Genomic DNA, 20,302 nt, shown 5'->3' with positions numbered 1-20,302 from the left:
CTGTCTTCCATTTTGGAACCATAGCACCAGAAAACAATTAATGTTTCATAACAAATGAATACTCCGAAGTGCCAAAGGCGATATTTTATTATACATATGCCTATAGTTGACTTTGGAAAGCTTAAATAAAGCATTAAATAAACCTTTAAATGGAACCATTTTCATTTTAGTATCTTAAAACGCAACCCAAAACCTCAATTTATTTATCTTCTACTCTGTTTAATCAAGTAAAGCACTTTGCGTTGTCTTTGTACTGAAAAGTGCTATACATATAAATTTGCCTTTACTTGCCTGTAACAACCCTGCTATAGGAAAAAAAAAAAAACTCCACAGTAAGTCATTGGATTGCTGTGAGGCTTTATTTCCTGTGGGACCATTCCCAAACTACTTCACAGGACATTCAGACAAGCTGTGCTCCAGATACACACTCTAACTAACTCAACTATCTGCTTTCAATGTGAAGATGCAACAACTCCCAAATAGATGAGTTTATTCCTAATACCTCCATAACACATTTGGAATTAGAAGACACGATGTCAAGGAAAAATTATGCTCCATAATCACCTACTTGCCCATTAAAGCCTGTAGCATATACAATATACATATTTTTTATTTGATAAATCCTGGATTTGATTTGCCTCAATGACTGGAAAGCATATTTGATAGTGGCAGCCCTGAAAAAGATCTTTCACCAGAAAGACATCCCTACAAACCTAATGTTCGGCCTTGGAACTGACGATGCTGCTGTAATTACGGCTGTCATACTTGTTTTTGTTACATGATTAAACAGTTTAAGTACTTTTCTCCTTCTCTATTGAATAGGAAAGCGTAATGGAGTTGCAAAAACAACTATCACAGGAATGGCCGTGGCCCGTACGTGTCCACTGTGCTGCACATAGGCTTGCTCTAGCTAGTAAAGATGCATCTGAAGAGGTTCCTTACATGGCGACATTCAGAGATCCATCAGAACAGCTGCACCTGTACTTCAGAAACAATGCAAATCGCTCTGCTTCTCTGAGAGCTACTGCAGAGGTTCTTGGAGAGAGTCAGCTAATAGTGAAGGAAAAACCTTTAACATATTATCATATGTAAGTACTTCTATTTATATATATATATATATATATATATATATATATATATATATATATATATATATACCTATTTTTTTAAACCAGCTTTTTTATCATTGACTGGCAAGTAAAAGACACACAATGGCTCCCCCTGCATGGAGTAAAAAAAAAACTTGCTGCCCTCCACCTGCAAGCAGATGTACTCCCTCATTTGCCACGCCTGTCAACACTCTTTTAGAAGGAAGATGTCTTGTTCCAAAAAAAGGAAAAAACAAAACAACAGGACTTGTTTTCCGTAGTTGAAGACGTTTCGCTTCCTCTCCAGGAAGCTTTTCTCAATTCAAAAAATGTACTTTTTGTATAGAGAAAGACTTGTGCATGCCCAGCTCTACCTATAAAGTGTTTTTTTTAACCCCCCACCATAGATACTGGATGTGATTGGATTTTATTTCCCCTTTTTTTCTGTTTTTTGTCTTGACCAAAAACTTTTGCATCTTTTCATCAAATTTATCATAAATTAGTTTTTAATTAATTTCAGTGCAGTTTTCATATGTAAATTATGTATTTTTCTGATATATGTTTGTCATAGTTTTAGTCAACAAGATGAAAACTTCTGGAGAGGCCATTCTAACACAGTGCACTCGCTTCAATATTCAAAAGACCAATTTGAGATCCTTGGAGCTCAATATCAATGAAAGTACAGAATGTGTATACGGTGTTCATAAAAGGATTGGGATTCATTGATTGTTACTAAGAAGTCCAAAGTGTACCAAGAAAATATTTTCTACATCAGCAAGTTCAGAACCTATCAACTGAATTCCACACATGAATTCAAAACTCATTAGACGAGAAAACATTCTCCAGTCTACTGTGATCTCATTTCGCTGACTCTTGGCTGTCTCTGCTGCAGCCCATCTTCTTCAAGGCTCAGTTTCCACCGTTGCCTTCTATCACCTCAAACCAGTTTTCCCATTCTCCTCTGTTATCAACATAACATTTTGGTCCACAACTGTTGCTCTGTTGACATCATCTCTTTAACTGATGATTATACAAACACCCGAGAGATGGTCGTGGGTGAAAATCCCAGATAATCAGCAGGTTCTAAAATGCTCAGACTAGTTCGTTTGGCACAAACAACCAGGCCATTTTCAAATCCGTTTAAAATCATTACCTCACGGACGCTTGCTTTGAACAAGTCATCTTCAGCATAATTATTCCTAAATGTATCCGTTCTGCTTAAAGCCAAACGGGCATCTAAAGTGACTTGCTGGTTTGTTTTTCTTGCTGAGGGCTGTGAATGGTCAAACCTGGCCGCACATTATTAAAGTAATTTCTCTGTCTCACCTGCTTTGCCGTGACATTCAAGGATTCACCTGTCTGACATTTTCTGTATCAGATTAAAAGAAAAAAAAAACATTTGCCACAACTTATGAAGAAAGATTTGTCATTCTCGAGGAGAGACATGAAGGGGGAAGGAGTATTATATCGATCAAATGTCAGCCTAAATGGAAGGCCTTTATTTTCTCCTCAAGGTCTTGCTAGTTTATCCCTTCTCTGTGAAAACCTTTGGCTCGACGCTCCACTTCTCAGTCTGTTCCAGGTTCAATAAAGCACAGGTACACTTACAGCTTTAATAGTGCTACAAATAATACAGTAGCAAAGCCCTGCTGGGGCTTAAAACTACAAAATCCCTTTATAACCCTTGTTATGTGATCCAGAGCTAGGAATGGTAGATCAAAAGATAGTTGGGAGTTATTAAAGAAAAAAGACTTGACCAGGAATTTAGTTTGTCGCTTGTTTAAATCAAACTGTCTGATTTTTACTAACATTAAGGTTTTGTTTAAAGTTCTGAATGAACAGTTATCTCCTCCAATGCCTAACTTTTCCTGCCTCTCAAACCAAAGCAGTAAAATCATCCACAGGACACAACACTGAGCAGATAAAGCAGAAGAAAAATCAATAAATGTACATTTATCGGAAAATAACTCTTTGAAGCTCCATCTGAACAAAAGAGGTAAATTGACAATGTACCATCCTGGAGAAAAGCAAGTTTCCATGAGTGTCAGAGCTCTCCACCGTTACTGCTTCCATCTGATTTAAGAGGGAAAGTTGCACCTAGGCGCTACTATTTAAAAGCAATGGGCTTATTCCTCCTCATCAGCGTTACCCAAGGTAATCGAAGAAAGTAGGAGTTGTGTTAGTTTATGAGGGTCTTCATCATGTAGGTGAACAGAAATGGTCTTAGACATAAATTATTTCTGTCCCATTCTCAACCCATTCCCACAGTTGAAGCTTTATATTATATAGAGACAGATATAAAAAGCGAGAATATTTAAGATAGCTGTCAATCTTTTAATTTCAACGCAAACACCTCAAACCATCTGTCAAGCATAACAATGGAGAGGTCATGATTAGGATTTGTGGATGTGGGGACACAACGACTGAGACCGCCAGAGAGGGGGATGAAACTGGCAACCCGGCAATTGCAGGATGAACTCCCTAATGCCTGCGCCACTATCGGCCCATAAGTCATTACCCACACCTGCTGGAAATGCTGTTATGGGACCTCAAGACAGTTGAGCAGACATTAAGATCTGCAGATTTCAATATGCTGAAGAACCACTTAAAATAAAGTTGGTCCACACAGTAAACAACAATTACATGTGTTATTGCTGCATCGTGATAAATTATACATGTTAGTGTAACCCATGACTGTTATTGACTGTCGTGAAAATTGCTGGTGATTTGCTCTAATTCAAGAAAACTCCACAGGATCAAATGTCTTACTCTTTATGGTCTCTGGTTGTGGGATTTGCAAAACAACAGCACACCTTGTCTGCAGCTGAACACATTTTGGAACAAACTTTTCGATTTCTGAATTTGTTGACACAAACCTGGCATGTAGAGGACCAAATTACATGTGGAGGGAGTCAATATTTAAATGCCAACATCTGCATTACTGTCAATTTATTGGCGTCTTTTACCGTTGCGGTAAACGGTGGCACTTTCCACTAGTATGCTCCACTTATCTGGAACAAACTTCCAGAAAACTGTGAAAGTGCTGAAAGCCTGAGTTCCTTTAAATCAAGATTAAAAACACATCTGTTTAGGATTGCCTTCGACTGTTCTAATTGAACTGTATTACTGAAATATAATTAGTTTACTTTGTATTCCAACTGTTTTTACTTGTTAGCTTTTAATTTTTATTTTCCCATGTTCTATTTTGTTTCTGCATTTTATTCCTGCTTGCTTTTATTCTGTTTTATTTTCCTATATGTTAATCATGCAAAGCACTTTGCATTGTCTCTGTACTGAAATGTGCAATATAAATAAATTTGCCTTGCCTTGCCTAGTAATTAATGGTGAAAATGGCAGCAGGAAGCGACCTGAGGAGAAGTAGAGGGCAGAGCGGTCGAGCTGTGTAATGATCTGTGAAAAGGCCAGCAGCAGAAAGTGACAGCCACATGCAACCTGGCCGTGACACACAGACATGCACATGGCTGCCTGATGCTCATGGTGAGTGAAATAATGAGCACTGAAAAACCCAAAAACAAACATTGATTCCTTAGTTTATTAAAGCATCGTCACTTGATCATGTTTCCATTCCTGACCTTCTCCACTGTGATGCTGTTTCCTTTTCATTTTGTATTTTTAAAGGTGAGTAATCTGAAATATGTCATTTGTCCTCTCTTCTATCATTGGATGGTGACTTGTACCCTAAAGTAACAAAGAGGACAAAAACATGTTTTTATTTTTAGAGACACATGGATCAGTGTGGCTCTTACCTGGGCCTTGGTGCAGTGGAGCAGATCTTTAATATTAGTAGGTTTGCTAAGGAGGTCTTCAGAGTCAGCATATGTGTATTCAGCATATGTGCATTTTGTAGATCTGAAGAATGGTAGTGGTGAGGGAACATTGGAACACTGAGGTCACCTTTACAGACTATATGATCTCTGAGCTGTGATTGTATTCGCTGCCCAAAGTCAAGAAGGTTTCAATATGCTGGTGAAGATGCTCAGTCATCCAGGCCATGGTCATTCCAAAAAAAAACAAAAAAACAACTGGACTTTTTTTTCGAAGTTTGAAGACATTTCGCTTCCTATCCAGAAAGCATTCTCAACTCAAAAATCAATTGAGAAAGCTTACTGGTTTCAGGTTATTTTGACAGCACAGGGATGTCCATCTTCACCGTTCCTTTGTGTGAGTTACATGGAGCGAATCTCAGGTCGGAGTTGCAGTGAGGAAGGCATCTGGATTGTGAAGCACAAAGGTGACCCATGACCTTCACGTCTGCTAAGGTTTGTTAAAAAGTGTGAAGTTTGGGGATAAAGTCCAACTCCTCTGAGTTTAAAACATTGGTTATCTAAAAGAACAGAGTTCCCCTATCTGGCTTGGTGGAAAAGGTCTGCCTCAAGGGAAGGAGGTTAAATAAAATGTATTGCCAAAATAATTTACTTAACAGATATTTCATTTGTAATCCATAGTTTTCTTTGCTGCAATAACAGTTTCAAGTATTGTAGAAAGGCTCTCCACAGGGTTCAAAGTGTGTTTATGGGAATTTTTTATCATTCTTCCAGAAGGTCAGACACTGATGTTGGACATGAATTCCTGACTCACAATCTCCACTTGGGTTAACCAAAAGTTCTTCTTTCCCAAGCTCGTCATGGATCTTGCTTATTTACACTCGTTTGCCGTCACCTTGTAACAGAAAGGGGCCTTCTCCGACTTTCCAGAAAGTTTACGATATGATATCATCCAAAATGTCTTCATATGCTGAAGCATTAAGGGTTTATTTCACTAGAACTAAGTAGCTGTGCCAAATTCATAAAAGAAATTCTAAAAAAAACTCTCCCCACACCATAATCTCCTCTGCACAAAACTTTGTACTTGACATGTTGCAGTCTAGTGTTGTCCTGGCATCTGTCAAAACCAGAATTTCAAACAGGAAGGCATGATTTATGCTGCATTCAAGATGTAAGTCTTGAATGCAGCTGCCCATTGAAACCCATTCTATAAAGCTCTCTACACACTGTTCTTGAGCTAATCTGAAGGTCAAATGAAATGTGGGGTTGTGTAGCTGTTAACTAGAGAATATTAACAGCCACAGCATCCTCTGACCTCGATTAGTGATTTTACTGTCATGATCTCAGAGTGTTTCTGTGCGAGTGTAAAGTCTCTGTGGAGCCTAAGATCTGTGTTGGTGGGCTGGGTCACCAGCAGCAGATTGCACACCAGAAGGGGATTTTCTCATCAATCTGATGAAGATAAAAGGAACTGTGAGACAACTCATCTTTGCCTGATGATTGGCTTAGCTGATTAGAGTAAAGGTTGTCAAGTTTGTTTCCTCTGCCTTCCCGCTGAGCTTATCTATCCATCTCTGTGCCTCCCAGGTTACTGCACGTTGTTGGACTCCAAGCCTTCCTTGAGTCATTTACAAGATTTCTCCATGACAATAATTTCCTGGGAAACCACCCCGCAGCCAGTCCCTACAGCTCCTCCGTTTTCCATGGTTTCCTGCCTGCTCGCTCTCCAACACTCTCTGCTTAGCGCCTGCCTCAGTCCCAAGCTTTCATCGTTGACACAGACGCATCTTCTTAGAATCAAAGTCACCTCGGACAACTCACGCAACCGGATTATCCTCTTGCCCCACGCCCCTTGTCGTCGTCTCAGCCTACACCGAAGCAGCATAAACTCAGAAATCAGCCCTTTCTATTATGCAAACCCGTGCTTTAAATAAATTTTTCTTAACTTTAGTCTGTGTCCTGACTGATTTCTGCATGCGGGTCAAAAAGATTCCTGAAACCATGACAATTGCATGCCCTATTACTTTGCGGCTGAGTTGTAATCATTCTCAATTCCTCCCACTTTATTTTAATATCACTAACAGTCGACTATGGAAAGTTTAGTAGTGAGGAAATTTCATGTGTGGACTTAAACTCCCGAGAGCGAACCATTCTTTCCCATTTAAAAAAAAAAAAAAAAAAGCACTCCCCATAAATGCCTAATTTTCAATACATGTGGCTATGAATGTAATAGTATCAACTTATTTCAGTGATTTAGATGGGTTCGGAAATACTTTTTGCAAAAAAACTTAATCTTTGTGTCTTGTTTTGGATGGATGAATGGATGGACAGACGGACGGACGGACAGATGGATGGATGGATGGATGGATGGATAGATAGATAGATTGATGGATCAGGGCTTTATCTGCTCTTTATATTTATATTTTCCCCAGAAAATTGCCAATAAATTCTAAATTGTCCAATCATTTCTTGTTGAGCTGAGCTTGTTTAATCAGTCTGGACCTATTGATATGAGCAGGAGATAAACATAAACCTCAGGATCTGTGTGAATTACTGCTTAATAGTTTAAGGTGTTAAACCTCCAGTGAAATTCTTCTTTCCAAACCCAGATCACTTTTCTTTGCAAACACAAAGACATAAAACCATTTTTCAGATTAGTTCAGCACCTCATCTCCTCAGACACAAACACCCTCTGTTTTGTCACCTCAGATTCTGATTGCCACATCTCTTCTTTGCTCGAACACAAATGATGCAATTAATAATGAGCAATAGCAGCTGCAGTGCAGACTGGAAGTCCCACTGGTGAGCAGACGACTCTCATCAAGCGTGAAGAAAGCCTAACTGACTGGAATGATCATGTCACAGAGCTGAAACGAAGCATTTCAGGTGTAATAAACATGGATTCGGACAACATATCAGAAGGAAAATAAAGTCCCCACAAACTCAATATGGAAAAGCTCATTAAGGGTTTTCTTTTGATTAGTTTTGATAGGTAAAAGAATTTCCTCAGATTCAGATGGCGCACCTTCTACCCAAGTAGGTAACACATCTTAAAAAGATCTTGGCTAAATCGGCCATATATATTTTTTTTTATTATCTTTGATTGTTGGCTCTCAGCCCAGATGATGGGAGATCATTTGGCAGCAGGAAGCAAGTTAGCATACTATGCATTTGGCAAAAGAAAACCAGTCTTTATTTACAAGAAGGTATCCATCTGGAATGCTTTTTGAACAAACTATCTGTATATCCATCATCTAACGACAAACATAAAGTTAATGGTGCAGAAAGTTAACCAAAGGTTCCACCAATCCCATCTCCGCATTTATTTTTAACAAGTTAAATGGGACTAAAAACACGTAAAAGAGTGATCGCAGACTTGCATAATTTTTTTCTTCTGGCTCTCCAAGTCCAGACTAGACATACAATCTCTTCAGGGAGCTATAAAGCTGAAGCCTCCTCACAGTGGGGAACCTCTTAATCGCTTTTGATGAAGTCCAAAGAACATCAGATTTTTGTCACTATAAACTTGTCTCTATTTTCAATCTTCCACTAAAGGCTGAACTGCCCCCTATCGGTGAGCCCTGCCAGTCCTAAGAGGAATCCAAGGTTTGCTGATTCTCTTTCTGTTTTCATTGTTTTCATCCTTTTTGCTAATAAACGACAGTTCTCACTACAGACACTACTCCATTGTCTGACAAATCTCCCTTTTCATTTTTCTCCTACTCATGAAGAAGACCCCAAGACACACCCAAACCTTTAAATGTTTTTTAGTTATTTGAAAGGTTATAATTTGAAAATAATAGTGTCCTCACATCAGGCTTTAGAGTCTTGCTGTGAGTGGCTTAGAGGGACTGTTAAAAAAAAATGCATTCCTTCTGCCTGCACTCACCGTGATATGTGTTTATATTTCTGTGTCTGATTAAAAACTATGACTGTAGGAAGTCAAGTTTGCAAGCAGTGCAATGAAAACCTGTCCGATGTATCCTCTCATCCTGCTGATAAGCTAACGGAAATAGCGATGGTGTTTCTTTCCCCACAGGGAACTGAAACTGATGGTGGGGGTGCAGAAACCTCCCATATTTAAAGAGACATTCTGTAGACTTTGCGGAAATATCCTACACCCGATATGATAGCTGTGGTGGTGGGGTGGTACAGGGGGCGGCACACTGGGACCCTCACATGACAGACAGAGGTTGCTAAGTTTATTTAATGAGGAGCTACAAAAATTGTCCTCTTCTGGCTTCTCCAATACCTGGAAGGACCAGCAGAAAAAAAAAAAAACTTCTGGCAGAAGTGTGACATGGTTGTTTTCTGTGCCTGGCTAAAGGTTAACCCAAACCATGACTTTATGCACCATTACACTAAGCATGAGGAACAGTCAGGGCGGCTTGCTGAGGCTGCTGATTTTCACTGTCTTTACATCGCCAAATTCAACACATATTGTTTTGTTGCACAGGTTTAAAAAAAATGCAATTATTATTATAATAATAGAACAGCAGAGAGTGGAGATAAAGCAGTTGGAGAGAAAATGTATAAATTGTAATTAGTTCGCTATTTAGGAAAAGAGAAGGAGGCACCCACAGGCTTCAATTTTAAGGTTGTAACATTCCCAGAAACAAAAGCTTTTATTATGAAAAAACAATAACTACAAATTTTTTAAAATAACATTTCCTAGTACTATAAACCCTTTTCTCTAAAAGTGAATAAAAAAGACCTAAAAGTTACACAATGTTTTATTCTCTGATACAGAGATTAATTTTGATGGTTTATTTTCAAAGGTCCAGCAGACTGTGGATAAGTCTGTGGCCTGACTCTTTTTTTACGCTTTAAGGAAAGAAAAGAATAAGAATCAGCAGGTCAAAGATGGCCGGAATAGGTATTGGCCATTAGAAGCTTGATCAGTGCATCTCTAAATATTATATCTTTCCGATATGTAATAGTTTATTTTTTTTTTTTTTCACATGCCAAAAGAATTTGATTTTCGCCTCACTTCAAAATTACTTGAACAAACAAAAACTTTTGACTTAAAAAGACAAATTCAAAACATTAGAAGGTGTCTTTTTATAACTGTAACAACTTTTCTTATTTTTATCGGAATAGTGGAACACATTAACAGGCTTTCTCTTCTCAGTACCGGCGATATGTTTAAAACGATCGGAAACCAGAATGAGGCATTACAAGTTATAAAAGTTGCTTTGAAACAATGTTTGTTTGGTTTTTGTTCTATAATGTGTTGCATTAAGGGTACTGATAGCTTTTTTTCTGGATTTGGGGTCTCCTGCAGTCAATACAGAGAGAGGTGGTGGACTTCCTTTTTTTCTGCAGACAGAATGTAGCTTGTGGAGGAGTAGCTTGAATTGTGGCAGCAATGTGAATAAGCCCAGTCGGAGGAAATAATGGAAATTTGTGAAGAGAATCTGCATGTTTGTCTCTGAAAAGTGAACAATTGAAAGGGTGCAGAAAGGATTGGATCATTTCTGGATAGAGTTCCTCCTTTAAGTCATAAGGATTGGGGGGGGGGACAAGGGGAAATTAAACCCTGCTTTCTATAGAAACCAAAGCGGATATCAACCTGTACAATGTGCTTGTATTGAATAAAGATAATACCTAAAGAATCCCACCTGCCACCTTAGATCTGGGCTGGTCTGAAAATCTTAATCAGCAAAACACCGGATCGACTTCCTGACTCAGCAAGTGTTAGAGCTTTTAACTGCAAAGGCTTTATATGTGGGGATTTGCTTTTGTACAAAAAAAGACAGAACTAATGAAATCTTTTCATGGACAGAAACTTTATTTTTGCCTAGTTCAAATGTTTGTCTTTTTCCATTTTGCCAATTTCATTTTACTTGATGGAGGGAAAAAAGTGATTAATGAAAACGTATAAGATGTTTGATAGAAAATAAATCAGGAATGAGCTGATTTCAGATTCTTCCATCAGGAAAACCTTGCCTAAAATCACCATGGTTCCATGGACTAATCACATTTTTTAAACAAAAATGATCCTTTTGAATTTACTTAAAAAACAAAATAAAAGAACAATATTTTTTTCCATGGTTCCCAAATCAATAGGATGTATTATGTTTCACAGTCATAATAATGTTTTTAATGGAGGGTTGATCTGTGATGATTTAAGCAAATATATATGACCATCATCTTCTTATCACAGCACTTTGAATCGTCTTCTACCTGAAAAGTGCTTTATAAACAAACTTGTCTTGCCTTCTAAATTTAGTAAAGGTTTTTAAGTGTTTGTTGAGCAAAACACAATTTTTTTTGCCATTCTACACTGTTTACGATAACACAGGCCTAACAAGCAGATATTTTCCATCAACAACAATCATCATGACTGGATATGTACTCACTCTTAGTTAATTTAAATTGATTGGTTTCCAAGTGCACATCTGCCTTTTAAACACAGTACATAAACTCTTAACACGGTTGACTCCATGGGTTTCCTCAAAGCTTAATGATATCCTGCTTCCTCTATTCCGAAACCGTTTTGGATGTCTAATTGGGATCACCGCCCCGCTTCAGCCATGAAGCTCTTGCTGAGCTCTCTCTCTCAGTTGGTGAGTACAGATCTATTTTGACCTGCATGTGTAATTTTAACCCTGTGTAGACTAAATAAAATCCACAATCTTTTCAAATTGTGCACTCAATTTTTTGCTTCAAAAATATATACATACAATTCCAGCTTTCTTTGCATACTTCTCATTTAAATGTAAGATTTAAAGCACCCCAAAATTATGACTGATGTATGTTCCTTCACGATGCTGTTTGTTCCTAAATGTTCTCTAACAATCCTCTGTCACAGCTGCATTCATACCTAAATTACACACAGATTGACTGTTTGAGGTTTTCTTTATTAATTGGGCGACAGTGGCGCAGGGGTTAGGGAGTTTGATCCGGTTCGAACCCCCACTCTGACCGTCTCAGTCGTTGTGTCCTTGGGCAACTTCACCCGCATTAGTACAGGTCATTTACCATTTCCATCTACTATTGATTATTTATTGCAAAGGCTCTGTGTTTCCCAACAGCACCAAAATATCATCACACCAACCTGTCTTAGAAGAGTGGTTGTTTTCCTCTTGTTCAAGAGTACGATAGCATTCTTCTTGAGCCTTCATGTGCTGCAGCACCAGAGCGCAGTCTGGGTGGATGGCCTCCATCTGAAGGACAGAAACGATCCGGTTACGCTTTAGAGAGGTAATGAATACACGTCATATTAGTATGTCACAGAACGGCATGTTAAAATCAATACAAAAATGAACTATACTTTTTTAGATTTGGCTGCTTGTGTTTTCTTCAAACACAAAACCCAGTAAGGAGAAAGAAAATGAAATAAATTCCCCAGTCTAATTCACCTTGGTGGTCTGAAGCAAACTCCCAGATTATTTAAAGGTCATTGCCAAAAGCAGAGTCTCGTTGTGACAGCACAGCCCTATCATATTGTCCTCCCTGCAGGTTTATGGAACAGATCTACTTTATACAAGCACGGTAGTAGCAGAAGATCTTTCCTCCTGAGGCCACACAACGAGTCATTTCACAGTTTATATGCAGAGAATCCGGAATCCGCTCGCGTGACGAGGAGCAGACTCTGACAGATGTTTCCAATTGTTTGCGAGGGAGCGGAGAGTGCCGTCGAACAGTGGACTTTAATTATTGTTACCCTCCATCCTAAACGCCATCCGTTTATGCAGCGGCGGCGGCGTCATTTCAATTCAATCGTTGTCTTAATGAGGTCATTGTCGCAGGGCGCCCCCGGTGCCTGCGGCCGGTCTTCAATGAGCTGCCATCATTTACATTCAGAGTTTCACTGCGATGCAGAGGGTAGATTATTGTATGGTGTCTGACATCCTGACTGTGGCATGAATAATTTTACTTGGCATTTAAAGAGGGAGCAAATTTCCTGTAATGTTCAGTTTAATTTTCCCCACGCATATAAAGTGCATCTACACCAGCCTGCCCTATTAAATCGCATTCAATTTTGGCAGCCGTTTCCCCTCAGCCTTAGTTTAAGGCCACCGTTTCCACACCTCTCGCTAAATGGTCCAATTTGGACGTAAAATAGTACAAATCCACAACCTTGATTGAAGGGTAAATTATTTTATTGGCAAGACGCTGGTATGTCCAGAATGAACACCAGAGGGCCCAACATCTGGTTTCCCGGGTGCTGCACAGTGGCAGCCCACTGCTCCCCAGGGAGATGGGTTAAATGCAGAGCACAAATTTCATCGCAATGTACGTTACAATGACAATAAAAAATTCTTCTTATTATTATTATTATTATTATACGATCCACCCCACCCGCCTCATCCAACCCATAGTACTTCCCCAACCAATCTAAGTCACATGTTCACCTGTATGTGTGCCGAACTGTATCCAGATAAAACCATTCCTTCAGGGTGGTTGAACTTTTTGGTAATTTTTTTAATCGTATAAGGCTGCAATTAGCGGCCCCCCTGATTGGGGAATGTAAACAATCTCTGCAGAGGCAGTAAAGCCTGCCTGTCTTCTCATCGAAACCATGACACTGAACGCAAGTTTAGAACCACTTTGCTTTCACACAAAAAAAGCAAAGCCAAATAAACCCAAAAGAGGCGTTACTCCATGTCAGCCTTTGTTTAAATAAGAACAACAGACTGTGTTGTTAAAAAAAAAAAAAAAAACATTATTTGGCGGTGCACAATAAAATAGTTTCTTCCTAACAAGACTGAAGGGCTGAACAGGTTCATAAAGGAACATATTTAAAGAATAAATTGCAATTAAATGATTGTAAATTTATCAACATAATTCAGATAAATTAAGATAAATCTTACCATTTGACTAGGATTTAAGTAAATCAACTTGTTATTTTTTGGGATGGATTGGCTGGATTGAAGTGTGAGCAGGAGCTGTCAAAATGATATATATTTTTTAATGAAAAAAAATCAAGACACTTTCAAAGATGCCTAAAAGGGAAGTCTACTTTTTATTTACATGGTTTTGCTTGTTTAGAACCAAGGTGCAACGCACCTCCAAGCCTGTGACACTCTGTATTTTTTTTGAAGTGTGGAGTGTTCTTTATGAATTGTCTATGAGACATTTGCTGTCTGTAGTTTATTGACATCAATACAGTGATGCAAGAATTAATCTAAATCTCTAATGTTTTTGACTTTTTTTCATAAAAAATGGCTGCACACACAAAATCAAATGAGTGGAAGGCGCTACAGTCTTGCAAGTTCTATAACACAATAGAAATTTACTGGCTAAGTAAAAAAATATGCAATTTAGGTATGTTGTAAAATACATCCTAAAAATTTTAAATATTTGGTAGTTTTAGGAAAAGACATTTAAGAAAATAAGTGTTTTAATAACAATTGAACTGATGTTGAACATAAGGGTCAAAGTAAATACTAAAGCAAACAGGTAAATACATTTGCAACAAAAGCATTACATTTATCTCTAGCACAGGAACGTCAAATTAGTCTGAACCCTTTTTATGTCATGATTTAGGTTTTTGTTTGTTTCTTTTGGACTTTTCTTGGATCAGCCTTCACCTCTAAGCCATCATCCAATCAGCTCAGTGTCCTTCCAGCCACCACTCTGCTCTATATTAGCTCCACCTGCTGCCACTAATTACAGTCAACTCGGCTTAAGACTTTCCTTTGTGACAAAGCTTATACTTAAGACTTTCTTAGGCTATCTTGAAATATTCCTGTAGTTATGCTGCTATAGAAAGCTGGAGAATGTTGAGGCCTACTTCCCTCACTTCTGCTATTCTCAAATTTCACATTTTTCTTATTATTTTTACTTTAAACTTCATATTCTCTCTGTTTGTTCTCTTATAGCAGTTACATCTGGCCTGGCATTCTGTTTAGCTGTGACACCATGGGGGGCAGATCGGCTGAGCTTCTGCTGTCATGTTACAGATGTTTCTCTCCTAGACATAACTATTGGCTGAGCTTTTACTGCAGCCAAGTGTTTATGCTCTCTTTCATCCTCTTGATCTGCTTTTAACTGTGTTCCCTTCCTAGATACAGCCACCTAAGGAGTTAGTCTACCTTTACCCCCTCTAACATAGACAAGACTCCTGGATCAATGTGTGCTTCTGTGTTCTTTTTGTGTCTGTGCTCTGTCTTCTCTAACCCCCAGATGGCCGTTCGCACTGAGCCTGGTTCTGCTGGAGGCTTTTTCCTCCCTGTTAAAAGGGACTTTTCCGCTCCACTGTCTCCACATGCATGCTCGGTATGAAGGATTGCTGCAAAGCTATCAACAATGCAGACGACTCTCCCTGTGGCTATGCACTTTTTCATGGGGAGTGAATGCTGCAAGTCAATGACTCGATGCAACCTGTTGGGATTTCTTTGATTGAGTTCACTTTGTAAAGTGCACTGAGATGACATGTTGTGAATTGACACTATATAAGTAAAATGTAATTGAACTGAGTTGAATTGAATCAATGAGAACCTTTGTTTCATCTCAATGAAGGGGTTCTGATGGTATGACTACCTGATGGAAAATAACATCAAAGCCAGATTTTCACATAATATGGCTATGGATCTTCAGCCTATGACACCTGATGAACAGATGAATAACATGCTCTGTTAATTCCTTCTCTTGCTTCCCATTTTCCTGCATTTTGAAGCTGTCCTTAAAACATAGTTATGATCCATCCTCATAAAATGCAAAAGCTTGTTATTTCATCCATGATCTTAAGATTTTGATTAGGAGTGTATTTACTCCCATCTTTCCTCAGGTGTCCTGTTATTGGTTCCTGTTTTCCTCCTGTTACTTCCTATTCTTATTGTCTTGCTGTCATGCTGATTTAACACATTTTAGGGTTTTTAGTTTACATTCATGCTCACCTGTGTATAAAGTGCTGAAGTAAGTTCAGCACAACAGTTGCTCTAAGGGACTTGACCTAAACAGCCCCGACTATATAAAACCCATTTCATTTTGCTATAAAGCTGCTCATCATCTCTGTAAGGAAAAACCAGCTTGTCAGATGACTAAACAAAATGAAGATCAACAGATTGTCAATAACAATGATGTATGACTAATCACAAATTAGTTTTAGTACAGCATGTTTTTTTTTTACTACAGTATGTTAAGTTTTCTAAAATGTTTACTGTTATTATTGATTCACAGTGGGGCTTTTAAACAGCTTCTAAAAAACATATGTGAATACAAACATAATAGAGATCAGGACAAGTTATAGCAACTATTTAAAGTTGTCTCTTCTTGCTATTCTTCCTATATATATATATATATATATATATATACTCAGTGGGAGAATGCTGCATAATGTTTCTGCTTTTTTTCCCTGATTAATTTTTAACAATAGCAGCTCTTTACTAAGCGCTCTGTGGGAACTTCTTTCTGTTAATAATAAAGCAACAAGCATTTAGCATTCAAACCACTAAATACTAAATACAGGAGCCTAAATGATTATGGAAATTCTGTACTTCAATTATTGTCTGCAAATAGCATTAAAAAAGCGGCACCAGTTCTCAGTGGTCTCTCACAATGTTGTGGGGAAACATGTCCATGTAAGCAAGCTGATTTCTACTAATATTCATACTATTCTCAGCTCAGCTGAACAGCCACACTCTACTCAGATACAGTTTCCAATAAAGCCTCTTATGAAGCAATAAGCTGTGATATATGCACTGCCACTGTCATCTTAGAAGAGAAGATGAAAATAAAGAATAGGTGAGAATTAGTGATTTCCTGCCAGCACATCAGTAGTTATCTTATTCTAGTTCTTCCTGAGAGTCAAATTCCACACCCTGATTCTTTTTCTCTTTTTTAAAACAGACTTTGTTGTTTTTCCTCCTGCTATGATCTATGATCTTGACTTGTTGTTTTCTTCCCCTGCTGTGTGTTTGGCGCCTCCCTCTGGCTGAGAGCAGCATTGTCCCTGACCAAAGAAAACGGAGTTTTTATGGAGTTCAGGGTTGAATCAAAGACAAGGTGCCCAAATCACCAGTCCTCCACCACCATGCTCAAGACTTGGAATAAGCTGTTTCTCTTGATATGAGGTATTGATTGCACAGGGGTTGATTGCATCATGGGCAAAAACATCTGTACTTCAATCCCATCTGTCCAAAGGGCATTGTTACTGAAGTGTTGTGGATCATCCAGATGAAATATGCAAACCCAACTTGTGCAGCCTCGTTTTAGAGAGAAAGGTGCTTTCTTCCTGAACTCCTCCAAAAAACATCCTTCCTCTGTTTTTTGTCCGTGCGCCCTGTGCTGAACTTTAATATTTGACATAATGAGACCTATAGTGTCATATATGGAGCTCTTGTTTTGTTGTTGTTGTTGTTATTTCTCTGATGATTGCACAGTCTGACCCTGAGGGTCAACATCAAGCTGAAATGTCCTTCAGGGAAAGATGCTTCTCACCTAATTGCACTCCATATCTGTCCTCACTTGTCTTGTCACCTTTAAATAAATAAAACAAATATGTTTTGCTAAATTCTTTACCCACATCTGTTTCCTAGAGGAAACTTCTAGACACAAAAATCTATCGATTTCCTTCTATGTGGTGGGAAACAGACAATCAGCAGGGCACTGACAGGAAAGAAAGATGACGGCATATTTCCTCGTTTTGGCCTCCATGCTCCAACTACCTGTGGCCTTTAGAATTGATTATAAGGTTTTGCGGCTTGTTCTGCAAGAAAAGACTTGCCCGAGGCTTGGAGGGAGGAGGCAGGGGGTCATTTCTTGTCAGGGCTCAAACGCTCCACAAGAAGCTATGGCAGGAAATCAGAACAGGAACCTCGCTAAGCATGAGACAAATGAACTCCGTTTCAGTTCTTCTGTTGGTTCCAGGAATATTTTTACTTTCGATGTGTTCAGTTCTCTTTAACTCTTCCACTCTTTACGACGGGTGCATTTCACTGTCAAAACCGTTTGACATTGTCAAAATGTCAACAGACTTCCTGACATTTAAGCGATTACCTAGCAAATCATCAATAACCAAAAAAATACATAAATGTCAAAACAAGGTGATCGAGGTTTCTGTGAGAAGGAAAAGAGGGATTAAAGATATCTGAAAGCCCCCAAGATGCAAAAAGACACTATCACTCAAGTGTGGTCCCAGCTGGTGGAGAGGAAACACTCTGAAGTTCAGATGAGGATGAAATGGAAGAAACTTGAATATTTTAGACAAGAAACAAACAAGAATATGAACATTTTTAGAGGAGTGTGAAAAATATTCATGATTTCCCTTTGCAGCTTCCTGTCTGCAGAGTTTAATGGAGCCACAGGAGATGTTGTTCATTCTTTCCTTTAATCCATTATATAAGGAGTTTTTTTAAAGTGCACGTGTTTTTGAAATGATTGCTTCTTGTTTGTGGGAAAACAATGCAAACAGCAAAAAAAAAAAAAAAAAAAAAAAAAAAATATCAAAGAGGTTAAAAACTTCAAATTTGCATTGCACGTCCTGATCCCAGAGGAAGTAACAGCTCTGGAGAGACAGTGGGACACCCATCGAGGGATTTATGATACCAATTCACCGCCAGCTCAAAACACAAATGTGGGGAAGGGGGGGGGGCTGCAGGTGCAAACAGGCAGGTCATAAATTAACACAAATGTCCAAGAAAGCATTCAGAAAACTGTAGTTTGTGAACTAATGAAACAACTCAGCATTAGAATAAAATGTCCTTATACACCCATCCTCAGTAAATCTTCACATTAGGTTAAATTATTAATTATTTTTTCTTGAAGTGGAAATAAGTGTAATCAGTTTGTGCTAAATATTTTTTAGTATATCTTTTATTTTCAACAAAATTATGTTTCCTGAAACTTTAAAAAAAAAAAAATTCCAGAAGGTCAATGCGTTTATTTGATCTAGTGGACAGGAGCTTTATTTAACCTTTTTGATACTAAAGGCAAACCAATCAGTTTATCTTTAAACTAATCTATCAGTTAGTAAAACCAGAAACCTTCACTCACCGTTTCCCAGAGCGCCAGCTGCAGGAGCAGAGCCAGGTGAAGGAAGCTCTCCATCCTTCTCTAACCTGAGCTTCCAGAAAACTGGCCCGGCCGAATCCTTTTACGCACCCGAAAGTCTCAAAGAAAAGTCAACAAAAATAATAATAATCTAATACTTCAGGTAAATCTTCAGGAATGCACACAGATATGTGTTTCCCAGATAAATGTCCGAGGTGAGCAAGACGTGAGCGGCTCACTGGGAGGTGCGTGGGTTGGCCGGGTGGCGCTCCGGTGTCCGCGGGGTGAGGGTGAGGATGTCCGCATGACGCGAGGAGGAGAGCCGCCGCTGCACTGAGCTGCGCTCCGCTGCTCTCCTCCTCAGAGGCGGAGACAGAGCAGGAGGAGGAGGAGGAGGAGGAAGAGGAAGATTCAGCTGCAGGAGTTGCAGCTCCGCCGTTCAGGCTGGATTAGGCTAAAGTCCCAAAGCACTTAGGCATTATTTGCTGCTGGAGTCCTCTTCGTCTATAGTTCTTAGTGAAAAAGATCGGCCATGAGTTTTCCTCTGTGGGTTTTGGCTGCATTTTCTCTCATTTCCAGTCCAGTAGGCTAACCTGAACATTTTCACTTTTAATTGGTTAAAACTGAACAGAACCTCCCTTTAGATGCAAATCATGAGTAACAATGCTTTAAACCAGCAACCTTTCATGTCTATTATTAGTTCTGCATCTTCAAAAATATATTTTTTTTATTTAGATTAGATTAGATTTAACTTTATTGTGTAATGACAATAAAGTTGAATCTAATCTAATCTAAATCAAAAATAGTTTTGAAGACGCAGAACTAATAATAGACATGAAAGGTTGCTGGTTTAAAGCAATGTTACTCATGTCAAAAAGAAAGGAGTGCCAAAAGGGCGACCCAGGGGCCACGTGCAGCCGTCTGAATTATCTTGTGCTCCTGTCCACAATTTAAAAGTATTCAGATAAGCTAAAATAGGGTGACCAAACGTCCGTATTTCCCGGGACATGTCCGTATTTCACGTCCTGTCCCGGGCGTCCCGGTTTTTTTTTTTAGAAAGTGAGGAAATGTCCTGTTTTTTAAATTACCTTCATTGGACCATTGAATTGACAGGCAGTAGGGCACTGCGCACAGCGCTGCGTGTGACGTAATCCCTGAGCCGCGTCAGTGCGGGCAGCCCTGTTCTTAATCAGAAGATAGATAGCGTGGATAACAATATCTATAGATCGATAGACGTGGGGCGTGATAGCAAAAAATAGGGTCGATAAAAAGTTCGATAGACAGTTTTACTTCCTTGCTACAGTCGGCACGCCGTCACTAAGCTCCGCCCTCTCAAACCACAACACAGAGCATGTGAATATGTAGCAGCAAGTAGCGGCGGAGGAAACGGTCCCAAAACGGGGTTTTACTAGTTCGCCAGCCTGATAGAAATAAACAACAGTGATTTGTAAAACTTGCAAGGAACCGGTAAAAGCAGAGTCTGGTAAC

General features: G+C 39.0%; 1 protein-coding gene across 1 annotated transcript in view; it reads right to left on the bottom strand.

Annotated features, from left to right (window-relative positions):
• LOC105932858 (pituitary adenylate cyclase-activating polypeptide type I receptor) overlaps nt 1–19,133 on the bottom strand; it is a 45,833-nt gene extending 26,700 nt beyond the window's left edge. Inside the window, exons 1-2 of the mRNA XM_036134265.1 lie at nt 18,818–19,133; nt 11,934–12,042 (exon numbers count right to left, since the gene is read on the bottom strand). Coding sequence (XP_035990158.1) covers nt 11,934–12,042; nt 18,818–18,871 — 163 coding nt within the window. The 5' untranslated portion in view covers nt 18,872–19,133. The remainder of the gene's footprint in view (nt 1–11,933; nt 12,043–18,817) is intronic.
• Between the last annotated feature and the right edge of the window lie 1,169 nt (nt 19,134–20,302).

The sequence above is a fragment of the Fundulus heteroclitus genome, unplaced genomic scaffold, assembly GCF_011125445.2.
Source record: "Fundulus heteroclitus isolate FHET01 unplaced genomic scaffold, MU-UCD_Fhet_4.1 scaffold_78, whole genome shotgun sequence".
NCBI classification, from domain to species: domain Eukaryota; kingdom Metazoa; phylum Chordata; class Actinopteri; order Cyprinodontiformes; family Fundulidae; genus Fundulus; species Fundulus heteroclitus.
The sequence above is the reverse complement of the archived record's forward strand: the minus strand, read 5'-3'. Positions and strand labels throughout refer to the sequence as shown.